Raw genomic sequence first — 13,338 nt, forward strand, 5'->3', positions numbered from 1 at the left:
CCACCTTCCAAAGGCAAGTTGATAAGTTCAAGGTGTTCAATAGTCTCTAAGAACTCACTCACCAAAGACAAGTCGATAAATTCAAGATCTTCAATTGTCTCTAAGATCTCACACATTATACTACTAGTCTATTGACCTATTTTCTTTTCGATTGGGATATAACTTCGTTCATTTTGCCTACAAATTATTGATAATTTAATTTTATATCATAATAATTTTGAGGCTAAAAATTTTAAGCTCTCCTAGAATTAATGTATAAACTTATTACAAATTTATAGTTCACACATTTTTTACACATCAAACTGCTATAATCTATCATATTTTTTTTTTTCTATAATTTATAACATTTTTTAAGGTTACCCAAATTCCTAAAAAAATATATATATTACAAAATTTCCAATATATTATCTCATCTTATATATACTTATTTACTTGGACATTATATTTTCATATTTATAAATGTAAAGGATGACGGTTGATATGCTATTATAATTAAATAATATTTAAGAAATATTGATAATATATATATATATATATATATATATATTATAAATATATTATCATTTAGAAGAGAATAAAAAGAAGATGAATTGGTGAATATATTAAGTAAAAATATATAATTTAAAATAAACTTTATATATACTTTATGTTTTTAGTTTAAAAAGTATTAAAAAATTTATTAAATGATATATATTTATATGTAGATCAGTATATATTATACATATTTATAATATATATTGGTCCTATTTGAAAATCTTTTTAATGAAATAATATTATGATTTTTTTTAATTAGGTATTTATTGTTAAATTTAATAATATTTGCCCGTTTGAAAACTACCATGAGTTGGAGTTGAGTTTGGAAAATTCTTTTTTTTTTTTTAATTTATTTAAAAATTATATATTTTTTAATATCTTAGTGGGTTTTGATTTATACTAAATAATGTTGATTATGTTTTTTTAAGTTATATATATATATATTAGCAAATTTAATAATATATATATATATATATTTTTTTTTTTAATTATTTTTTTTACGAGCATTGGACCAATAATCTCCTAGAAAAATAGGCCCAATAAAATCCCAATTCGTAGAGCCCATTTATAAATTCCCACCTCTTTTTCATTCTTCAGATTAGTTCGTGCCTTTTGGCTTCTCTGTAAACTAGACCTATCTTCTTCACTCTCCAGTCTTCGGACCGCGCCAGGGCAGATCCACGCCGGTCGCACAATCGAACCTCGATAGCACGACTCGACACTCAGGAGTCTGACAACCTGATCACCGTCCAGTTGTCCGGTGGTTCAGCCGAATCAGCCGTCGTCCAGACTCCAGACGAGTGAGTTTCTGAGCGTCGTTCATTGTTTTCCAGATTGATTTCTGAATCTTTTAGTATATTAGTCTCGTAGTCTAGTAATATGTTAGGAATAATGTTACCAATGTTAGGGTAGTAAACTTTGACGACTTAGTAATTAGTTTATGTTAGATTATTAGTTTAGAAATTAGGATTTAGGAATTAGGTTATACGAAAATATTGTCTTAATGTGCTGACTAATTGTTAAGAAAACCCAATTGTTTTAATATAGGTATTCTATGAAGAAGATTATGAACAAAATTAGAAAGAGATGAGGTTATACCAATTTTGAAAACAAATTTCCGGACGAAATTATGTTATGGAAAAGTCACTAGTGTGCTAGATTTCTAAACTATTTAATTCAAAAAATCAAAGCTCTCTTCTTTCGAGTCTTAGAGATGAAGAAACAGATTGTTTTCTTTGAATTGGATAATCTCATAATCCTAATTATAAGGAATGAGAACCGATGTTACATTTTGATTTTGCAATGTAATTCATGCTAAAACTTTCAATACAATATAGTTTCCTTTTTTTGCAATTAACTGCGTTAATTGAAATGGAGTAATTACATAACAGTCCAGAGACCTATAAGATCAAAATTGCTTGTGTTGTTATGTGAGATAAATTTATGTTGTTATGTTTTCTTCATAACTCAGGTTTTTGATGATTTACTATCCTATTTAGATAATTTCTATGATGATATGTTACTATGGTAATTAAAATAGAGATGGAGATCAGGAAACTAGTTATAGTTCTTCGAACACAAACTTTGTTAGTTCTGAGTTAGTTATTTTATTTCTTTTCTATATCACTTTTATTAAGTAATATTATTTTAAAATGCTGCTTTTTTTCTTTTCAGTTTTAGCAAAGGGAAGCTTGGAAACTTTTACCATGGCCATTCCACAGGAGCTATATCCAAGTCAGGATGATCTGCTCTACGAGGAAGAACTACTTCGCAATCCGTTCAGCTTAAAGTTATGGTGGCGATACCTAATCGCCCGAACAGATGCGCCGTTCAAGAAACGAGCAATCATCTATGAACGAGCACTGAAGGCTCTCCCAGGAAGCTATAAACTTTGGTATGCGTACCTCCGTGAGCGCCTGACCCTGGTTAGAAATCTCCCAATTACTCACTCGCAATACCAAACACTAAATAACACCTTCGAGAGAGCTCTTGTCACTATGCACAAAATGCCAAAGATTTGGATAATGTACCTTCAATCCTTGACGGAGCAGAAGCTAGTAACGCGCACTCGCCGCTCATTTGACAGGGCCTTATGCGCGCTGCCGGTTACACAACATGATCGTATTTGGGAACCCTATTTGGTTTTTGTCAGCCAAAAAGGTGTCCCGGTTGAGACATCCCTTAGGGTTTATAGGAGATATCTAACGTATGATCCTAGCCACAGAGAGGATTTTATTGAATTTTTGGTGAATTCGGGTCTTTGGCAAGAGGCTTCTGAGAGGTTGGCGGGGGTTTTGAATGATGACCAATTTTTTTCGATTAAGGGGAAGACAAAACATAGGTTGTGGCTTGAGCTGTGTGATTTGCTTACCCAACACTCGAAGGAGGTTTCTGGTTTAAATGTGGATGCCATAATTAGGGGAGGGATTAAGAAGTTTACTGATGAGGTAGGGAGACTTTGGACTTCTCTTGCTGATTATTACATCAGGAGGAACTTGGTGGAGAAGTCTAGGGATATATTTGAGGAGGGGATGACAACTGTTGTGACAGTTAGGGATTTTAGTGTTATTTTTGACGCTTACTCCCAGTTTGAAGAGAGTATGCTTGCTTTGAAGATGGAAGAAGCTGACGAAGAAGATGACTACATTGATGAAGATGAAAGCGATGACGACGACGATGATGATCGCTTGGATGTGGCAAAGCTTGAGAAGAAATTCAAATCATTTTGGTTGGTTCAGGATAATGATGTTGATTTGAGATTGGCAAGATTGGAGCATTTAATGGATAGGAGGCCAGAACTGGCCAATAGTGTCCTCCTTAGGCAAAATCCGCATAATGTCGAGCAGTGGCATCGCAGAGTGAAACTTTTTGAGGGTAATCCTACAAAACAGATATTGACTTATACTGAAGCGGTTAGGACTGTAGATCCCATGAAAGCTGTTGGAAAGCCTCATACCCTGTGGGTTGCTTTTGCTAAGTTGTATGAGAACCACAATGATTTAAATAATGCTAGGGTCATTTTTGATAAGGCGGTTCAGGTGAATTACAAAACAGTTGATAACCTGGCTAGTATTTGGTGCGAATGGGCTGAGATGGAGCTGAGGAATAAGAACTTTAAGGGGGCACTGGTGTTGATGAGGCGTGCCACAGCAGAGCCTTCTGTTGAAGTTAAACGAAGAGGTACAAATCTTTATGCACATGTTTATTATGATTCCTAGAATTAGTAAAAAAAAATAATGTGAACTACTGTACTTGATAAAAAAATATCATGATCTGGATACAAAACACTGCATATGATGATGTTGATCGATTTTGCAATGAAAGATGTGTTATGATATACCTAATCTTTTCTATTGTTTGCAGTGGCCGCTGACGGTAATGAACCTGTGCAGATAAAGATACACAAATCCTTGAGGCTCTGGACATTTTATGTTGATTTGGAAGAAAGTCTTGGTACATTGGAAAGCACTCGAGCAGTTTATGAAAGGATACTTGACCTAAGGATAGCCACTCCACAGATCATAATTAACTATGCCATGCTTTTGGAGGTAAAATTCGACTTGCAAATAATCCTATAGTCTATCTACATGTACGTTCTTATTGATGCTAACCTCATTGTTTGTTTGGTTCTTAAGGAGCACAAATATTTTGAGGATGCTTTTAAGGTATATGAAAGAGGCGTAAAGATCTTCAAATATCCTCATGCAAAAGATATATGGGTCACCTATCTTTCCAAGTTTGTTAAAAGATATGGGAAATCAAAGCTGGAACGTTGTAGAGAGTTGTTTGAGCATGCGGTTGAAGTGGTATGATATTCTGATTCTCTTAAATAGTGTTATATAGTTAATTAACAAACCACTTCTTTACTCAGCAATTAAAAGACAAACCGCTTCCTTTTTTCTTAAGAATTTTGTTACTAATATAGATCACATGAGCTTGTTTGATGTAGTTTTTATTTTATATTTTATTTTAAATAAACTGTTTTATTATTAAAAACATATTTGTTTGTTGAAAAAGCGAATTATTCAGGTTATTTGGGTCAAATGACCAAAATATTCCAAGTGTTTAATATTTATAGTGTATTTAATTTGTTTTGTATGAAAAAATGGTAATTGTAATGTCAATTAGCAGGATGACCCTTTTCCTAAGGGCTTGTTTGATCTGGGTTTATTTTGAAATTAACTGTTTTTTTGTTTAAATAATCTTGCTTGTTGAAAAGTGGATTGTTTAGTTTTTTTTTTTGTATCAAGTGACCAAATTAAATTGTTGCTGAAAATCCAACATTTTTTTTACCAGGCTCCGGCTGAATCTGTAAAGGCATTATACATGCAATATGCTAAACTAGAAGAAGACCATGGCCTTGCGAAAAGTGCTATGAAGGTATACGATCAAGCCACCAAGGCAGTCCCACCACATGAGAAACTGAGCATGTATGAAATATACATAGCTCGTGCAGCCGAGATATTTGGTGTTCCAAAAACAAGGGAAATATATGAACAAGCCATAGAATCCGGTCTTCCTGAGAAAGATGTGAAGACGATGTGCATGAAGTATGCTGAATTGGAGAAGAGTCTAGGAGAGATTGATCGTGCTCGTGGTGTTTACGTTTATGCTTCCCAGTTTGCAGATCCGCGATCAGATTTGGATATTTGGGACAAGTGGAATGAATTTGAGGTCCAACATGGTAATGAAGACACCTTCCGAGAAATGCTTAGGATTAAGCGTAGCGTTTCAGCTAGTTATAGCCAGGTAAGCCCCAATCCAAGCATCGTTTCATACTGTTTGCTGTTCTCATTCTTATATGTGTATCGATGAGATTACGTTTTAAACTAAATTCAGCTTGTTTGATATATATTAGGTTATTTGAAAACAATCTGTTTGATGAAAAAATGGATTATTTGGGTTAAATGAATAAAATACCCTTTGTATTTAATATTTTGAAATGTTATTACAAATAAAGTAAGGGCTGATTCAATAATATATTTGTTGTTTCCCTCGTCTTGATTCGGATACTTAAACACAAACGATGAGGGCTTGTTTGATCTCGGCTTATTTGAATAACCAATTATTGGTTATTTCAAAATAATCTTGTTGGTGATTTGATTGAAACTTCGGTTATTTGGTGGTAATATTGATTGATTTCCGTGATAATTTGCAGACACATTTCATCCTGCCAGAGTATTTGATGCAAAAAGACAACAAACCAAGCCTCGATGAAGCAATGGATGCATTGAAGAAAGCCGGGCTTCCGGAAGATGAAATGGCTAATTTAGAGAGACATCTTCTTGTTGAACCAGAATCAGTAGCAGCATCAGCAGCTTCTAAAGATGTTGCTGTTGATGGTCCTAGGAAAGTTGGTTTTGTAAGCGCTGGAGTGGAAACCAGGACAGAGGGTGGTTTAAAAGTTACTGCCAACCATGAAGATATCGAGTTGCCAGATGAAAGCGATTCCGAAGAAGAAGAAGAAGAAGGAAGGGTTGAGATTGCCCAGAAAGATGTACCATCTGCTGTCTTTGGCGGTTTGATCAGGAAAAGAGACAAAGAAGATGGCAAAGATGATGTTGATGCTGAGCCCAAAGAAAAAGACGACGATGCTCCTCTTGGTGCAATTGAGAGATTCAAAAGGCGAAGAAAAGGAGTGTGATGATGCGGCACTCTTATTGTTAATGTCTGTTAATTTGTTGACGTGGCCATCCTAATTGGGAAATGTTAATTTGGAGATATATGGATTAGCCTGAAATAGAGTATGTAATGTGTATTTGGCCTTTGTTTTCCTCTTATTTGGTAAAAGGTTTTCAGTTTCTTTCTTAGGCAGACAAAATTTGTATCTTTAATATTTCAAAACCAATTTTGCATATACAACATTGTATGTTATTTTATTTTTGCTAAGTTTCAAACATTTATATGGATTATAATTTAGACTTTTGGGTATCTAAAAAATACAAATAAAAAATAGGAGGGATATTTTTTTTATTATAAATGGCATAAATTGCAATATTGTTATTATGTTCTAATTTAAAATAATTGAAAATGCAGGAGTAATTTGGTATAATTTCAATCTCAAAACTTAAAATTTGCCATAATCTTCTAATTATTTTTTCCACTAATGCGAAAATCTTCTCTTAAACCTTAAATTATGGCACGTTTTCGAATCTAGTTATACAAAACTTTTATTTTTATTTTTATTTTTATTTTTATGATAATGAACGTATTCATGTTTAAGGTTTAAGAAACCAGCAAAGACAACTTTGCATTAGATTAAAACAACAAATAGCGCGTTGAGACCGAAATGTATCGATTTTTTTGTCGGAAACTTATTTTCAAGATGTTGATGCAAGTCCGGTAACGCTGTAATGGAATTTGATGTTTAGGGAGATTTTTGGTTGGAAATGTCTTGAAATGTCTCGAATTCTACCAATTCTGTCCCGAAATATATCGAATTCTACCAATTCTATCCTGAAAATGTACATTTCGGGTCATTTATGTCCCGAAAATTTATAATTCTGTCATGAAAATTTACATTTCTGTCATGAAAATATACAATTTTGTCACGAAAATGTACAATTCTATCTCGAAAATGTAAATTTTGGGACATTTCAGAACGATTCTGTTCCGAAAATTGTTCAATTCTCGTATTTTTTCAGTTCAAAATGACCAATTTGGAATGACCTTTCGCAATTAAATTTCCAATATTTGAATGACATTTTCCTCTAAAGAAAAAGTTCGTAATTTCTACACTTCATATGCTCACTCGACTGGATTCAACGTCAGCAAGTTATGAACAAAATATGTAGGTGGTAAGTAGAAATATTTCAACATTGGTTGTGTCAAGAGTTGTATGAAAGAATCGATGGCCAAAACTATGTTTCAACTTAGACCTACAACTAATACAAACTATAAGGCTAAGATTAATGTAATTGTTCAAAATAAAAGGGAATATGTAATAACAAGTGTATGTGTTGAGCACAATCATACATTAGACCCTGATAAAATACTCTATATTAGATACAAAGTAATAGACAGAAATGTAAAAAGGAGATTGGATACAAATGATGAAGCTATAATAATTGTGGCCAAAATATATCAATCCCTTGTAGTGAAAACTAGAGGGTATGATAACATGTCTTTTAATGAGAGAACATGCAAAAATTACATTACAGAAGAACGAATGTTGAGGTTAAGGAGTGGGGATGTTGAAACACTCACTAATTATTTCTAAAAAATGCAAACCAGAAACTCTAACTTTTTCATACTTGATTGATTTGGACAAGGAATCCCGAATTAGAAACGTATTTTTGACAAATAGAATGTGCATGACTTCTTATGAGTATTTCTTTAATGTTATCACTTTCGATACAACATATTTGACAAATCTTTATGACATGCCCTTTGCTCAATTTCTCGGGGTCAATCATCATGGTCAATCCATTTTGCTTGGATGTGGCTTATTATCAATTGAATACTCACAGTCTTTCATTTGGTTGTTCACAACTTGGTTGGAATGTATACTTGATCGACCTTCAAATGTCATCATCACAGACAAATGTCGATCCATGACAATTGCAATTGAGAATGTATTTCTAGAGCTCATCATTGTTTTTGTTTATGACATATCATGAATAAACTTCCTATAAAATTTGGAAGTCATGTTGAATACAAACTAATAAAGAAAAAGCTGCAAAACATTATATACAACTCCATTACTATTGAACAATGCGAAAACGATTGAATGAGACTATTAGATGATTAACCACTACACTGGTTGCATTCTTTATTTTTTGAAAGATCTAAATGGATACATGTTTATGTGAAAAGGAAGTTTTGGGCAGGGATGTCCACATCTCAAATGAGTGAAAGTATGAACGCTTTATTTGATTACTGCGTGTAGTCTAAGACATACCTGAAACAATTCATCGAGTAATATGATAGGGCTCTGTTGAGGATTATTGAGAAAGAAAATAAACTGAATTTTCAATCCATTAATTTTATCATATCAAATGTTAGTGTTTAATCCTTTGAAAGACAATTTCAAAGCTTCTACACTCAACATATATTTAGGTTGGTCCAAAACAAGTTAGAGAGATGTTGTTCTACGACATCTCAGTATTGAAAGAAGAAAGGACAACTTTAATATTTCAAATTGAGCAACACATTTTGGGGGTTAATGAAGAACATTTAAGAGATATTTCTTACAAAGTACACTATACTGAACTGGACTACAATGTTAAACATCAATGTCGAATTTTTGAATTTAGAGGTATTTTGTGTAAACATATCATGGTTGTGTTGAAAAAACTAAAGGTGAATGAGTTACCAATGTGTTATATCATGGATCGGTGATGTAAAGATATTAAACGTATGAATCAAACTATCACCAACATTTATGATTCAGATATGTCTGTGGAAGAAAAAAACGTTACAATAGTCTAACCCCATTAATGCAAGAGGTTCAACACCTTGTAGTAAAATCTAAAAAAATGTTCTTTTTTGCTCAACGACATAAAAGTCATTAAAGAACATTTTATGTCTATGGAACATAATAGTGGAGACAAAGGCACATAAATATTTCTAGACAAAGGCACATAAACATCTCCAAACAAATGCATAAAATAATCTACATTAACTTTGATACACTCTCCTATCAAAGTTACATTTCGAGGACGACTACCAACGAAGAGGAAACTATCTTTCATTGAGAAAATCTCGAAGAAGTTGTCCTCGATATCACGAAAGAAGGTTTGAATGACTGCATTATTCTTTGTCCTAATTATTTACCATGTTATTAAATTTTTGTAATTGTTTTTTTGTTTCAGCCTACTACAACTTCAACTCCAACATCAGCTCCACACCATCCAAATTTGAGTATGCCCGACACTTCATTCATGTTTCTCTTGTCATTCTAACTTTCGCAGGTAGGATTGACAACAAACACGAATGTCTACTACCCCGCCATTGATGGCATTAAAGAATAATTATGTTAATTTTGTAACTTGTAACATGTTGTGTTATTTGTTAATTATGTTAAACAAGAAATAAATAATTCGTCATTGTTCAAAAGACATTAAACTTGAAAAACAATTAAAACTTCCAAAAATGTGAAAGTTCGGGAAGTTTCGGGAATAAAATGTCCCGAAAATGTATATTTTTGTCCCCAAAATTGTTCAATTTTTTCAACATTCATCGACAACATTCAACAATAATCATTCAACAGCTAATCATATCAATAGTTCTTCTCTACATAATATTGACTACATAATTAGAAATATTTACAATGTTACAATTCATCGATATCAGCTCTTTCTTTTACATAATATTGACTATATTTCTTAACTATCGTCGAAAATGCTTGTTTCTAAGTGACCCCAGGATCATCGAAACGATTTTTACTCTCATGGCCTTAAATAATCCCCTCACCTTCAAAAAAACAAGTCTTAGCATGTTAGTAAAGAGAATTCTAAAACAAGAAATAATTTTAAATATGTAACTTACATTATGTTTCTTTAAAGAATTATCTCCTACATAAGTCATCATGCGAGTCACATAGTACATTGCGCAACCGATTTTATTGGTCGGGTCATGCCAAGGTAAAATTAAAACCCTAAACAGGAATTAAGATATTAAATCGGCGATGCTTGAGTCGGCAGTCTTCATGAAGTCCACGATTGTTACTTTCTGTTTTACCAATAACATTTATAAATATTTATAAACAATTTTAGAGAAATTTCAACTTATTACCATGACATGGGCGGAGGCATATTTGTCTTCCATTTTTATTATTTCTTCCAATGATAGGTTGTCGATGAATTAGAGTTCTCTCTTCAGCATATTGATGTAGAGAACATAGAAGTGGTCATTAATTATAATAGGGAACAAGATCTGCAAAGTCCCATTCGAATATATATATATATATATATATATATATATAATATATATATATTCAAATATATATTAAATTGTACATACAGGTTACTTACAAGGGAAGTCTTATTGAAGAGCATTAGAAAAAGCTAGTGGAATATGACTTACACTCTGGAAATTATCATCAAACTAATACCAGAACATCATATTAAAACAAAAATAATAATACCATCCGATATAAACAACTTACAGAAGCGTATGTAGTAAAGAAAACTCTCTTGACGGTCGTTCTCTTATTCCAAAGGGTTATTAAGTGTCATTACATTGACTACACCAGAATCGACATAGCATTCAATTTTCAGTGAAAGGATATGAGATATATCAAGCGTGGTGTAACCGTCGTAGATTAACACTTTATTGCTGGAAAAAATAAAGAGTTAAGAAAGCATTCTAATAAGAGTTAAGAAAATATCCTAATAAGTACTAAGAGAACATTATAATAAAGAGTTCTAGATGTTATATGTCCACTTCTTCTAAATAAATCAACTCCACTACAAGTTTATCATCTTCATTTATTTTGACCATATCAAAGTACTTAGAATAATTTTGAGTGGTTGTTGTCATGTATGGAGATCGTAGGGCATGTGGAAGTTTCGTCTTCCTTTTAAGATTTTTTCTTATTGGTTCGTCACCAACTCCTCCTTCAACCACCACTGCGGTTTTTTTTACCATTAACCACCATTGCAGGTGTTTTTTCACCACTAACCACCACCATTTATAAAATATTTTCTGCTTCAACCTTCACTGCGAGTGGAGGTTGAAGGGCCCGCGAAAGTTTCTTCTTCCTCTTAACATTTGTTCTTATTGGCCTCTTGTTTTTTCACCAATTCCTCCTTCAACCACCACTGCGTGTGTGTTTTCACCATTAACCACCACCATTTGTAAAGTATTTTCTGCAACTTCTTCAACCTCCTTCAATGGCAATGAATGTATTTTCTTCAACTTCTTCTTAATTTTTTTTCTTATTGGGGGTGTTTTTTTCACCAAGTTCTTCAACCTCCACCGAATGTGTATTTTCACCAACTTCTTCAACCTCCATTACGAGTGTATTTTCCCCAACTTCTTCAACCTCCACTACGGGTGTTTGTACCACCACTTCGAGTGTTTTTGTGAAGAATTTGGAGGACAACCCTAAGATTTTCATCTTCGCACATATTATCGTATAGTACTTTGATGGAGGTCTCATACAATGTCCCTGTGTCTAATTTGTTTTGTTTTGCTGTCTCTCTTACATCTGCCAACAATTGTGTGGCTTTTGAAAAATTTCGTGTATAGTTAGTAATGAGATCGAATACTTCATTGACAACTTGCCCAGCTTCTAAAGCATTGCCCTAAAGGCAACCTTTTAAGGGTCTACCTTCTGAGGCGCTGCCTTCAGGGGCTCTACCACTATCTCAGGCACCACCCCACATCATTTGTCTCATGTTGAGGCACCCCATCAACTCCCTCTACCTCATGCTCCTCATTTTGAGGTGGAAGTGGAAGACGTCTAACATCGTTTCCAAATCTGAATAATTCTTTTGTAAACTCTTTGTCTAACATATTCTTCAATTTACTGTCATTCCAATATGACAGTATCAAAAATGGACGTTCATGAGGTATTTGGAGTCCAAGGTTGCAGACCCTATACAAGTAACATATATGAAAACATATTTATATATATATATATATGTTAAAAAACAATTACATTTGAATAAACCACCAAAATAAAGTATTGATGACAAAGATTACTTACGAGGAGAAATATCTACGGTCCTAGAAAATGACGACTTTCGTTCTTCTTCCATTTAACGCATGATTCAACTAATCTGTCAAGTGTGAATTTGCACCAATTCAACTTTGAGATATTATGAGCATCTAAAATAGATTTTAGATTTGCAATCATGCAGGTACAAAAATAGATTTTGAGGATTATTAACAATGCATAGAAGTGTATATAAAACGACTAGAATGAGATTAACTATATACCTGAATTGTTGACATAAATATATTGTCCAGAGAAATCAGTTGACAATATATAGTACAAAGTCTATCTTAAAATTATTGGCATCTGATGTATTCTTCAATATTTTGTTTGGCATTTCAATTACTTTAGGATCGACACTTGTTCCCCATCAATTCCTAAACTCCGTCAACTTGTAGTCGGGGCTCCTAGTCTCGTTTACTTTGTATTCTATAATATTTATCTCCCCTCTAAGGGGTCTCAATACGTATTGAACATCCTCTTTTTTTATTTTTAATTCATCGTCACTCTATAGGGTGATCACATGCGTACTAGTGTGAAACGACTTGACGAGGTATCGAGAGATTTCGTCACGACACTTAGAAAGGGAATGTGACAGAAGACTTCCAAAGTCTATGACCTTCACCGTCTCTTTTTATTGATTAGATAGTCGCTGAATAAGACGGTAAAGTTCATAAGATGAGCTCCTAATCAAAAATATGTTGTGGACAATTTTTATTTTTTGGGGGATGGGTCAGTTGTAATGTCTGCTGTCTCTTTTTTGGGAGGGTTAGCTGATGCCTTCCTTTTCATTTTATATATTCTAAAAAACAAATAAATGAACCATGAAGATCAACATGGTTTATATACTCTAAACAGATAAATGATTATACAGATAGATAGGCAAAAAAACATCCCGAAAATGAATATTTCGAGAAAAAATCGTCCCGAAATATCCATATTCGGGAGACAAAACGTTCCGAAAATGTACATTTTGGGAAAAAAACCGTCCCGAAAGATTCATTTTCAGTAGAAAATGTCTTGAAAGATCGTCCCAAAATATCTATTTTCGGGAGAAAAAACGTCCCGAAAATGTACATTTCGAGAAAAAATCGTCCTGAAATATTTATTTTCAGGAAAAAAAATGTCCCGAAAACCAAAAA

General features: G+C 33.2%; 1 protein-coding gene across 1 annotated transcript; it reads left to right on the top strand.

Moving 5' to 3' along the window:
- Positions 1 to 1,145: 1,145 nt before the first annotated feature.
- LOC124937601 (pre-mRNA-splicing factor SYF1) lies at positions 1,146 to 6,452 on the top strand. The gene is made up of 6 exons (XM_047477894.1): positions 1,146 to 1,334; positions 2,209 to 3,714; positions 3,898 to 4,082; positions 4,170 to 4,340; positions 4,831 to 5,283; positions 5,693 to 6,452. Exons 2-6 carry the CDS (start codon positions 2,241 to 2,243, stop codon positions 6,176 to 6,178), a joined length of 2,769 nt encoding a protein of 922 aa, XP_047333850.1. The 5' UTR covers positions 1,146 to 1,334; positions 2,209 to 2,240; the 3' UTR covers positions 6,179 to 6,452.
- The last annotated feature ends 6,886 nt before the right edge of the window (positions 6,453 to 13,338 follow it).

This window comes from Impatiens glandulifera, chromosome 5, assembly GCF_907164915.1.
Source record: "Impatiens glandulifera chromosome 5, dImpGla2.1, whole genome shotgun sequence".
Classification (NCBI taxonomy): domain Eukaryota; kingdom Viridiplantae; phylum Streptophyta; class Magnoliopsida; order Ericales; family Balsaminaceae; genus Impatiens; species Impatiens glandulifera.

Coding starts and splice junctions, on each gene's coding strand:
- LOC124937601 (XM_047477894.1), top strand. CDS start 2,241: ATGGCCATTCCACAGGAGCTATATCCAAGTCAGGATGATCTGCTCTAC. Junction 3,715..3,897: donor TGTTGAAGTTAAACGAAGAG/GTACAAATCTTT, acceptor TATTGTTTGCAG/TGGCCGCTGACGGTAATGAA. Junction 5,284..5,692: donor TTTCAGCTAGTTATAGCCAG/GTAAGCCCCAAT, acceptor GATAATTTGCAG/ACACATTTCATCCTGCCAGA.